The sequence below is a fragment of the Plasmodium reichenowi genome, chromosome 9 (genome assembly GCF_001601855.1).
Source record: "Plasmodium reichenowi strain SY57 chromosome 9, whole genome shotgun sequence".
Lineage (NCBI taxonomy): Eukaryota > Apicomplexa > Aconoidasida > Haemosporida > Plasmodiidae > Plasmodium > Plasmodium reichenowi.
In genome coordinates this window covers 1,205,758-1,218,216 of record NC_033654.1, presented here as the reverse complement: position 1 = coordinate 1,218,216, position 12,459 = coordinate 1,205,758, and the positions used below count along the sequence as shown (strand labels likewise).

Here is a 12,459-nt window from a genome sequence, read left to right as displayed (position 1 = left end):
ATTATTTTTTTTTTTTTTTTTTTTTTTTAAAAATATAAAAATAAAAAAAAAAAAAAAAAAAAAAAAATTTAAAAAAAAAAAAAAAAAAAAAAAAAAAAAAAAAAAAAATTGGACAAATATATACATATATACATATATATATAATATATTGTATAATAATTTATAAATAATTATAATATATATAATAATACGATTAAGTATTATATATATATATATATAATATGAACAAAAAAAAAAAAAACATCACATATTATAAACAAAAATTTTTCCATAATCAATCATTTAAATGTTTATTTTTTCTCCAACTAATATACAGTTTTCGAAATATAATATTTATATAATTTTTTGTAGAGAACATTTTTATTATTTCTTAAAAAAAAAAAAAGAAGGAATATTTATAAAGATCAAATTTTATCATATTCATTATTTTATGATTACATAAAAATGTGTAATATTAATATGTATGTATATAAATTTTTATTCCTTTATAAAATAAAATTAAAAATTAGCATCATTAAATAATAAAATATCATGTCTAAGAGGGGGGGAATTTTCATACAATACACAAAAGTTTATATATATATATATATAATATATATAATATGTGCATGTGTGTTAAAACATATGAAAGGATAAATAATTTTTTTTCTTTTTTTAAAAAATATTTCTTCTTTAATATAAAGAATGACTTTCTACATCAATATCATATTCATAAATGAAAAAATAATTATATATATATATATATATGACTCATATATATATACACATAAAAACATATATCTAACATATATATTTTTTAATTTTCCTTTCCTTTTTATATAATGGAAACACTTCTGCATAGCGAAATATTAAAGAAATATAAAGAAGAAACAAATGAATATATAAAAAAAAAGAACGTTGAGAAATTATTTGACATTATTTTAAAAAATGTTTTAATAAATAAACCTGATAATATTTATTTATATATATATAACAACATTTATTCTTTCCTTCTGAATAAAATTTTTATAATGGGTCCGCCAGTTTTGAAAATTACATCTATGTTATCTTCTCATATTTCTGAATCCTTTAATTATTATCATATATCATTACCTATGTTAATACAACAGTATAAATTAAATAAAGGAGAAAGCTCAAATAATAAAATCATAGGTACTAAAAAGGAATAATTCATATGACTATATGTATGTACATACATACATACATATATATATACATATATATATATATATTTTACTTTTTATTTATTTTCTAGTTAACGACGAGATCATTTCTTTTATCCTTAAAGAGAACATAAATAACTTAGACTCAAAGAAGAAGAAAGGTTATATTGTGGAAGGATATCCCAACAATAATCTTCAAGCATATAACTGTCTCAAATATTTACCATCTCATGTTTTTGTTTTATATGCCGATGAAGAATATATATATAAAAAATATGAAGAAGAAAATGACATTGTCATTTTTTCATATACACAAAAAAAAGACTATGATATTAATGAACCCTATGAAATAAATGATATGGATGTCAAACCTTTAAAGGACCAAGTTCTTTCCTATATAAGGTAAAGAAAACATATTTTTAAACAATTTAAAATTCTCATCATTAAAAGGAATAAATATATATATTAATATATACATATATATATATATATATATACATGTTATATATTATTTTTATATTTATTAAAAATTGAAGAAATATATCCGATATGTTAACTATCCTAGGAACGAATAAAAAGGTTTTGAACTTACAGGATTTTAATGATCAGATGTTAATTGATCACGTTAAAGTATAAAAAAAAAAAAAAAAAAAAAAAAAAAAAATTAACATTACAAATATATCACATATATATATATAATATATATATATATATATATATATATATATATATTTATTTATTTATTTATTTATTTACATTTACACGTTTCTGTTGTTCTATTGCTTTTCTTTTTATCTATTCATTTAAATATTAACACATTTCTTTCCTTTCCATTAAATGTACTAATGATATATAAACATATTTTTAAATTTTTAAATTTTTAAGAATGAAGTTTCCAAAAATAAAGATGAATGGGATTCGACTTTAAACGGTGATATAATTTAAATATATTCCCCACATATTAAAATATTTAAAAAAAGAAATATAAGAAATATAAAAAATAAAACAATAAAACAATAAAACAATAAAACAATAAAACAATAAAACAATAAAACAAACTTTATACATTTCAAAAACTTGTCACATTATTTTTATTTTCCATATATATTTTATTTATTATCATTATAAGAATATGGACTGATTTTTTTTTTTTTTTTTTTTTTTTTTTCTTTTTCTTTTAATTTTAATTTTTATATCCCAAGCCTTATATCCATGTAACAATTAAAAATTGTATAAAATATAAATTATGTGTATATAATTTCATTTATAAATTGAGAAAAAAATAAAAAAATAAAAAAAAATAAAAATAAAAAAATAAAAAAATAAAAAAAAAATTTTAAATCATAATATAAAAAATATATTATATATGCGTAATATATATATATGTATATATAATATATATATATATATAATATATATGAATAATTTTTGAAACGTATAATAAATAAATATACCCACTAAAAAAAATAAATACATTGATATTATTATGGTATAAAATATTTCTTTAATATATAATATTATATATTTATATTTTTTCATATTTTTTTTATTTTTTTAAATAATATTGTGTAACTTATAATGAATATGAAAATTTAAGTAAAATATATATATAATATATATATATATATATATATATATATATATTTTTATTCTCGAAAAATAATAACTTATTTATGTATATATATCAACTTATTTTTTATTTTTTATTTTTTATTTTTTTATAACAATTTTTAAGATAGTTATGAAGAGATGATATTTTTATTGAAGAGAAATATTTTGCAAATTTAATATTAAAATAAAAAATATATAATTTATTTGAAAAACTATTCATGTTATAATAATATAATATATATATATATATATATATATAAATATGTATATATTTTTATGCTAATATATAAAAGGGATGAGCTCCTTCAAATATATATATATATATATATATATATATATTTATATATATATATTATATATATATATATATTTATTTATATAATATTTTAAAGATACATTTTTAGCTTTCATATTAGAAAGAATAAAATACCGAAGGAATTTATAGTACACATCATAAATAAATTACATATACATATATATATATATATATATATATATATATATATATATATATATATTTATTTATTTATCATATATTTTTCTTTACGAAAATTTTAATTTATATATAATATTTCCTTACATACTTGTATTTTATCAAGTGCTAAAGATGGATGTTGTTAATGAATCTCAAATAAAATGTCATGCAGAAAAATCGTGGGATGATGAATATGATATAAAAACACCCATATCAGACGGTACGACAATTATTGGTATAATTTATGATAACGGAGTTATGTTAGCTTGTGATAGTAGAACATCGTCAGGTACATTTATTAGTAATAAATGTTCTAGAAAAATAAATCGTATAAATGAAAATTTATATGTTTGTCGAAGTGGAGCCTCAGCACATAGTCAAAAAATTATTGAAATCATAAAACATTATTGTGTATCTATGAAAAACGAAAACAGGAAAAAAGGTAGATTCCATGAAGGAGAAACGAATTATGATGAAACTACATATGATGAAACTACATATGATGAAGAAATAGATATTGATTCAATAAATTATTTAGATTATAATAATAATAATAATAATAACAATTTAGTTACAAAAAATAAATATTTCTATGAAGATAAATTTAATGATTATAATCCACTTGTTGAAAATGTAGCACATATTACTAAAAAAATTATTTATACTAATAATAACTTCTTATCATGTGCACTCATATTTGGTGGCTATGATAAAATTAAAAAACAACAATTATATGCTGTTAATTTAAATGGTAGTATTATAGAAAAACATGATTTTGCTGTTAGTGGTAGCGGAAGTATATATATACAATCGTATCTACAAGATAAATATAAAAAATTTATGACAAAAAAAGAATGCTTCAATCTAATTTTGAACTGTGTTAAATATGCTATGCATAATGATAATAGTAGTGGAGGTTTAATTCGTATTGTTAACATAACCAAATCCTTTGTTGAAGAATTTACTGTTGTAAATACACAAATGGATTTTCAATATTAAACATTAACACTATATCTATGTGCAAAACACAAAATGAATTTTTAACACAATAAATAAATAAATATATATATATATATATATATATATATATATATATATGTGCGTGTGGGGGTTAATGTTAATATTTATGAATATATTTAATATATATAATATATTTAATATATATAATATATTTAATATATATAATATATTTAATATATATAATATATTTAATACGTATAATATATTTAATGTATATATTTTTTTTTTTCTTTTCATAACCATTGCAACTTTTTAAGTACACAAATAAAATGATATAAAAAAAAAAAAAAAAAAAAAAAAAAAATATTTAAAATACACACATATATATAATATATATTTATTTATTTATTTTTATATATATGTATACCATAACATACTAGACAAAATCATCCCCGTGTCTGCACCCTCGTACATATAAGTATCAATCAAAAAATCTCGTTCACTTATATGTATCTTTTCTTTTTTATAATTTTCTTTCCCTACAAACGACTTATTTATATAACACTTGTCATAATTTACTGGGGAAAATATTTTTTCCTTATCATTCGATTTTTCAACTACTGTAGGTGATTCGTTTATTAATTCTATATTCAAATCTCTTCTTATATCTTTCTCTTTATAATGTAATAAATTATTACTTCTATTTTGACTTGTGCTAGGGAATATATTCTCATGATCCACCTGATCAAAATGTACAACATTATTAATATGATTATTATTATCGCTTTTATTTTTTATTTATTATTTTTATTATTATTATTATTATTATTTTATTTTTTTTTTTTTTTTTTTTTTTTCTTTTATATATCCTTCTTTATTTACCTTTTCCTGTAGTTCAAAATTAAACACACACTTTTTTTTATCCTTAAGTTTTAATTTATTGTCTCTTTTGTCCACCTCTATTCGGTTCCCTCCTTCTAATATACCCTCACGGATTTGTAAAGAAGAATTATCAATCTCATATTTATTTTCATACATTTGTTCAGAAACGTTATTGATGTTCTCACAGTAGTTATTATACTTTAATGGTTCTTTATTATGTTCATTATTTTCTTCTATCACAATGTTTTCCTCTTCCTTATTTTTATTTTCTCCTATCACGATATTTTCCTCTTCCTTATTTTTATTTTCTTCTATCACAATGTTTTCCTCTTCCTTATTTTTATTTTCTTCTATCACAATGTCTTCCTCTTCCTTATTTTTATTTTCTTCTATCACAATGTTTTCCTCTTCCTTATTTTTATTTTCTTCTATCACAATGTTTTCCTCTTCCTTATTTTTATTTTCTTCTATCACAATGTTTTCCTCTCCATTATTTTTATTTTCTCCTATCACGATATTTTCCTCTTCCTTATTTTTATTTTCTCCTATCACGATATTTTCCTCTCCATTATTTTTATTTTTTTCTTCCTGCTCATACTGTTCAACAACTTCATCAATATAACCAAACGCATCTTTTTCCTCAGAAATATATTTATCATAAATTTCTTGAGCATACCTTTTAACATATTCATCATACAATTTCAAATATATTTCGATTTTTTTTTTTTCTATATATAAAACACAGGAATAATCTTTTTCATCACATGGGTAGGGTAAATTTATAGTTAAATCCTTTTCCTTATTATTAAATTTTATTTCGACGATTTTCCTTTTTCTTTGAATAGTTATATTAATATCATTTTTGTTTACATAATTATCTGTATATATTACAACTTTTAATTTATCCGGTAAGTTAAGTGAAATGGGTGTATTTTTATATTCTTTTATTTTAAAAAAGGATGACATATTTATGGATCCTTGATGATATATAAAAAATTTATTCTTCCTTCCATCCTTCTTATAATTTTCCATAATATCCTCTTTAATATTATTATTATTATTATCATCTAATATTTGTATATTTGATTTATTTATTTCCTCCTGGTTATATGTTTTTATTTCTGTTTGAATTTTACTTTTCTTTAATACATTATCCACATCTTTACTTGTTTCATTTTTTTCTTCATACTCTTTTTTAAGCTTTTCTAATTTTTTTTCTTCTTCTAGCAAAATATTCTTCTTAAGCACATTCTTATTTATACATAATAAAAAAGGTTTTTCACCTTTGCATTTCATGTTACTCAACATTTTAAAATCCCGGCATATCCTTTCTTTGTCTTTCATTATATTCTTCTCTATGTTTAAGCATACATCTTCTAACATAAAATTAAAAACCTCATTGTATTTTCTTATTACATCTATAGTGAATGGGTTTACGCAGCAGTCAATGCTTAGACAGCTCATATTATTTCCTAAAAGGAATAAAATAGCAGGTAAATAAATAAATAAATAAATATATATATATATATATATATATATATATATATAAATAAATAAATATATATATATATAAATAAATAAATACATGTATAAATATATATATATATATATATATATATATATATATATACAAATTTACGAAGTATGAGCATATCATATATTTACACGTAAATATTTTGTGTACCATATTTATCTGGTCGAATCTGAGAAAGAGAATAAGGAATACCTACTGAACCACTACCAGCATTTTCAAAACATATATTTTGAATACCTTCATGAGTACAAATATTTAAAAATATTTTTTGACTTGTTTGATTAGAATAAAGAATCTTTGTTTTAATACAAAAGGCTTCTTTAGGTTGAATTATTATTTGATCTTTTTTCAACTCTCCTTTAAAATATAAACTTAATAAATAATCTTCTTTTTCTTTTCTATATTTTTCATTTGATATTTCCTCGAAATATTCATCAAATAATATTCGAAATTCATGTTGTCTGAAAGCTTTGTGAAGTTTCTCCTTTTCTTCATAACTTATTTTTATATCTTCCATGTCTTCTAAATTGGGACTTTTCAAAATGTAAGAAAATATTCATAAGAAATATATATATATATATATATATGTGGTTAAAATATATAGTACAATATGTGCTTTCTCACTCTTAACTTTCTTTAATACTATTCACTATTATTTTATACTTGAAAAGCTAATTTCGTATTGTTATAAATCTTTTTTCTCAGAATAAAGGAATAATAAATATTAACTTACATATATATATATATATATATATTTATTTATTTATCCTATCAAAATATCAATTTACAAAATTTTTTTATTAAACATCTATGAATGAAAAGACCTTGTAATATTACATATATAAATTTTTTTTTTTTATTATTTTTATATATGAACAAACTAGCTTTTATTGTATATATATATATTTTTTTCCCTTAATTGTTCAGAAAAAAAAAAAAAAATAAATAAATAAATAAATAAAAAAATACTTAGAATTATTTATTAATATATATATTTAATTTTTTTATAGAGACAGGATTATTTGTTTGTTCTATTTTTCGTGAAAAAATGGTGATAAAAAAATATGTCTATATATAATAAATGTATGATAAAAAAATAAAGCAGTTCAAAAATTGGTAGACGAACTGGAATAAAAATAAATAAATAAATAAATAAATATACATATATATATATATATATTTATATTTATAAAGACGCTAGTATGAGGTGTTACCCAATTTTTACAAATGTAGAGTATACAATATACACTGCAAATAATTAGGATCTTTAATTTCCATTTTTTTTATATCCTCAGATAAATTTATGAACTCTTCGTTCGGATTAGAATTCATGATTATATTTTGCTTATATATATTATCACTTAATTTTATTTTCAATTCCTTTTGAGAATTTAAAATGAAATATGTATTTGAATGGATATGTTTAAAAATTAAACCAATTTTTTTATTTATAATGATTTCATAATTTTCACTATTGTTTGTACAGACATAATTATTATGCCAGTTATAATAAGATAAATCTTTTTTACTTGCATATATATATTTCTTCTTATTTATTTTTTCTTCAATTTTTTTATTATTAATGTCTATATAAGAGCTGATTTCTGATTTCTTTTTACTAATATACCGTATGAACAAAATGGTACTAATTTTCTTTTCTTGACAAAAATGTAAATGATAATTTAAATTAAAAAAAAAGCCTTTGGAATTATTATAAAGTAAATTTATATCATATATTATATTATTTACTTTTTCTTCTTTTATAATATTTTTTTCATTTTTTTTTTTCTTTTCATAATGAGTACTATAGAAATCTTCTTTGCTTAAAACTCCTCGGCTTTTTAAGCCCAAAGAAAATATTTCGAAGATCAACTCTTCCTTGTGAAAAAAAAAAATAAATAAATAAAATGAATGAATGAATAAATAAATAAATAAATAAATAAATAAAATAAAATAAAATAAAATAAATAAAAAATATTGAAGAAGACCATATAAAATGAGACCACATTAAAATATGCCATATTAAATTAAACCGTTTTAAATTAAACCTTTTTAAATTGAACCCTTTTAAATTGAACCCTTTTAAATTGAACCCTTTTAAATTGAACCCTTTTAAATTGAACCCTTTTAAATTGAACCCTTTTAAATTATATATCTAATATACACAAAAAAAAAAAAAAAAAAAAAAATACAATAATAAATTTTATTTATTCGTTTTTCTTTTTTAAAGAATGCTATAAATATTTTGCCTAAAATTTTTTTTTTTTTTTTATATGATTACATCTTCTATATAATATAAATCAGTGGGCGTGATTTTTTTTTTTAAATATTCTTCATAAGAATCGAATATGAAATCATCTTGTTCTGTAGTTTTCTCCATTTTTTTAAGTGATTTAAAATATATATATATATATAATAAGTGGTAGATATAAACTACTTAAAGAAATATTTAATTTTTAAATAGTATTAAATCTATCTTAATTTTTTCAAATAAAATTAGACAAATAAAAAATAAACTAAGAGAACACTTATGTATATAATATATATATATATTTATATATATTTATCCTGTTATAAAAATTTTGTTATTTTTTTTTTTCCCTTTTATGAAAATTCTTATAAATGAATAAAAATTAATTACTAACCAAACGATTGTAATTATTATTAATATTCTTGTATTTTTATTTATTTTTTTTTTTATAAAACCAGGATAATATAAAAAAAGAAAGAAAAAAAAAAAAAAAAAAATGTGCACACGCGTACACACCAAAAAAGAAAAAAATAAAATAAATATATAAAAATAATAATAAATATATAAATAAAGAAATAATAAATATTATAATAATACATATTGTAGATAAATATAATTATACATTTATTTTATATTTATATGAGTTATGTTTATAAAAAAAAAAAAGAAAAAATTATAATTTTTTAAAACTTTATATGAACAAAATAATTTTCTAAATTACAAAATGGCTAGCTACACAAATTAAACAAATAGAATTTTTTTATTTCATATTAAATAATGACGATTTTTAAATTTTCCTTTTTAACAAAAAATATAAATGAATACTTTGAAATGATAAAAGATAAAAATAATATGAAATAATACATATAAAAATATACATATTTTAATATATATATATATATTTTTATTTACTTATTATTTTCAATATTAATATGTAGCTATATATACATATATATATATATAATATAATTGTGATATTTTCCAAATATAATGGAAAATGGGGAAAGGGGGAAAAAAAAAAAAAGAAAAGAAATGAAATGAAATGAAGATACATTAATTATTAAAAGGATAAATTCTTCATATAATGTTAATATATTATAAATATATATATATATATATATAAATTCAATTTATACGTTTTCTTGTGAATGATAATTAAATAATACTTTTTTTTTTTTTTTTTTCCCCAAGAGTTCTAAATCTTGCCTTTTCAGTTTACATATATGTAATATTTATTATTCTTTTATTTATCATATAATAATATATAAACAAGGGGAAGACAAAAAAAAAAAAAAATAATAAAATGAAACAGAATAAAATGAAATAAAAAAAAATAAAAAATAAAAAAATAAATTAAGGAACAGAATAAGCTAAATAATCTTTCTTCAAATTTAATTAATATATGTATATAAAAATTTTTTAAAATTAAAATTAGAAAATTTTCAAATATATAAATGATGAAATGATGTATAATTATATGTGATATATAAATGGGATAAGAAAAAGAATATTTTTGTTTTGTTTTTTTGTTGAGAGATGTACGAATTGGGCATATTATATATATATATATATATATATAATATATATATTTTTACATTTATATATATATATATATATATATATAATATAATATTTTTTATGTATGTTCTTCATATTAAATAATATAAAGCGCATAATATACGGATACCAAGTAATCATTATATTATATATATATATATATATATTTATTTATTTATTATATATATATATATATATATATATATATATATATATATATATTTATTTATTTATTTATTTATTTAAATAATAAAAAAAAAAAAATGTACATAAAAATGATATAATATATATTATATATACATATATATATAATTTAATAATTTGTATAAAGAAAACAGAACAAAACTATTATAGTCAAAATGAAAAGAATAAATGTTAAAAATGAAAGTACATGGAATTTATTATTTTAATTAAAATATATTCATAATGATATAAAATGTGTTGGATTTTTTTTTTTTTTTTTTTCATATTGTTTAATCCCTTTTTTTTTAATATATTTTTTTGTCAATTTTAATATATATATATATATATATATATTTTTTAAAATGATATGGAAATTATAGTATGTATGATTATTGTTATTTTATTGTTTTATTGTATTTTGTTTTAAAGATATGCTTATATGATAATTATATATATATATATATTAAAACATATATTTATATATATTTATATATATATGTATACATATCCTTGTGGGTATATATGTTTAATTTTGTTATTAGTTTAATGTCATAAATAATTTGTTTTATTCTTTATTTACTTTTTTTTTTATTAAAAAAATAAAAAAGTATTTACTAATGAATATCTTATACCTAATTAATACAGATACCTATACATTATTTTACACATTTTTTATTCTTATTATATGTGTAACTTGGATACAGTATGTTTTAAAAAAACTTCAAAATAAATACTCCACATTTCTGAATAACGAAAAAATAATAAATCATTGTAAACAAATACTAGACAAAAATAATTCTTTACAAGAAAATATTTATAAGCTTATAAAGTACAATACTGGTAAGGAAAAAAAAAAAATATATATATATATATATATATATATATATATATATATATTTATGTATTTATTTATTTATATGTTAATATCTCTTTTATTTTTATTTTATTTTTATTTTTATTTTTATTTTATTTTATTTTATTTTATTTATTATTTTATTTTATTTTATTTATTATTTTTTTTTTTTTTCCTTTTTTTTGTAGGTAAAGATAATTATGAAGATAAATTGCTTAGTAGAAAGTATGCTTCTTTTTATTATTTAAAAAGAGCAATTTTTTTTTTACATAATTACAAATTTCTACATATAAAGAGGAAATTAAATTGCCTGTTTATTGTAAGAAAAAAAAATATATAAACAAAAAATTATATGCATATACATATATGTATATATATATAGATAGATATATTTATATATGTATATATTTTACAGAGGAATAATATAACGGATATTAGGAATTTAAAATATTTGACGTATAAAAAAGTTATTCAATTTAAAAAAGATATGAATATTTGTTTGTCAGAAGCATATAATTCTTTTGATTATAAGAATAAAAAAGAATTATTATATATTTATTTTAAATTATATTCCAAAATATATTTTTTTTTTCAAAGTGAAAGTATTTATTTTTTTCATTTTATCACTCGTGTTTTATTAGTGTCTTGGGTTTATACGCCGTTAAATACGACATTTCATTGGAATGTGAAGGGGCATAAAAACAAGGAAGCACAAATATAAATATATAAAAATAATAACAATAATAATAATAATAATAATAATAAATTAAAAGGGTATACCTTTTGTATGTTATTTATCAAATATTATATATTACATTTTTTAATTTTATATATTTTTTTTTTTTATTTTTTTTTTTGTACACCCGTTGTTTTACATTCCTTTTTTTATATTAACGTTTTCTTAATTAAATCTATATATTTTATAGCCGACGAAAGAAGATAAGTATTTGGATAATTTTTTATAACATAAAAGTCACCTAAAAAAAAAAA

At 17.3% G+C, this 12,459-nt stretch overlaps 6 protein-coding genes across 6 annotated transcripts in view; 3 read left to right on the top strand and 3 right to left on the bottom strand.

The window, feature by feature from the left end:
• Positions 1–821: 821 nt before the first annotated feature.
• On the top strand, positions 822–2,108 carry PRSY57_0929900 (adenylate kinase-like protein 2, putative; the record flags this gene model as incomplete). The annotated part of the gene is made up of 4 exons (XM_012907538.2): positions 822–1,152; positions 1,256–1,565; positions 1,700–1,793; positions 2,049–2,108. 4 exons carry the CDS (start codon positions 822–824, stop codon positions 2,106–2,108), a joined length of 795 nt encoding a protein of 264 aa, XP_012762992.2.
• A 1,273-nt stretch (positions 2,109–3,381) lies between these two features.
• On the top strand, positions 3,382–4,248 carry PRSY57_0929800 (proteasome subunit beta type-6, putative; the record flags this gene model as incomplete). The annotated part of the gene is made up of 1 exon (XM_012907537.2): positions 3,382–4,248. The coding sequence occupies one exon, from the start codon at positions 3,382–3,384 to the stop codon at positions 4,246–4,248; it is 867 nt and encodes a 288-aa protein (XP_012762991.2).
• A 372-nt stretch (positions 4,249–4,620) lies between these two features.
• Positions 4,621–7,142, bottom strand: PRSY57_0929700 (hypothetical protein; the record flags this gene model as incomplete). Its single annotated transcript, XM_012907536.2, has 3 exons — positions 4,621–4,950; positions 5,092–6,563; positions 6,776–7,142. 3 exons carry the CDS (start codon positions 7,140–7,142, stop codon positions 4,621–4,623), a joined length of 2,169 nt encoding a protein of 722 aa, XP_012762990.2.
• Positions 7,143–7,846: 704 nt separating this feature from the next.
• PRSY57_0929600 (conserved protein, unknown function) lies at positions 7,847–9,005 on the bottom strand (the record flags this gene model as incomplete). The annotated part of the gene is made up of 2 exons (XM_012907535.2): positions 7,847–8,503; positions 8,907–9,005. 2 exons carry the CDS (start codon positions 9,003–9,005, stop codon positions 7,847–7,849), a joined length of 756 nt encoding a protein of 251 aa, XP_012762989.1.
• A 2,228-nt stretch (positions 9,006–11,233) lies between these two features.
• Positions 11,234–12,190, top strand: PRSY57_0929500 (hypothetical protein; the record flags this gene model as incomplete). Its single annotated transcript, XM_012907534.1, has 3 exons — positions 11,234–11,456; positions 11,658–11,788; positions 11,885–12,190. 3 exons carry the CDS (start codon positions 11,234–11,236, stop codon positions 12,188–12,190), a joined length of 660 nt encoding a protein of 219 aa, XP_012762988.1.
• Positions 12,191–12,354: 164 nt separating this feature from the next.
• Positions 12,355–12,459, bottom strand: part of PRSY57_0929400 (hypothetical protein) — a gene marked incomplete at both ends in the record, with an annotated part of 1,512 nt that continues 1,407 nt past the window's right edge. The window contains one exon of the mRNA XM_012907533.2: positions 12,355–12,446. Coding sequence (XP_012762987.1) covers positions 12,355–12,446 — 92 coding nt within the window. The remainder of the gene's footprint in view (positions 12,447–12,459) is intronic.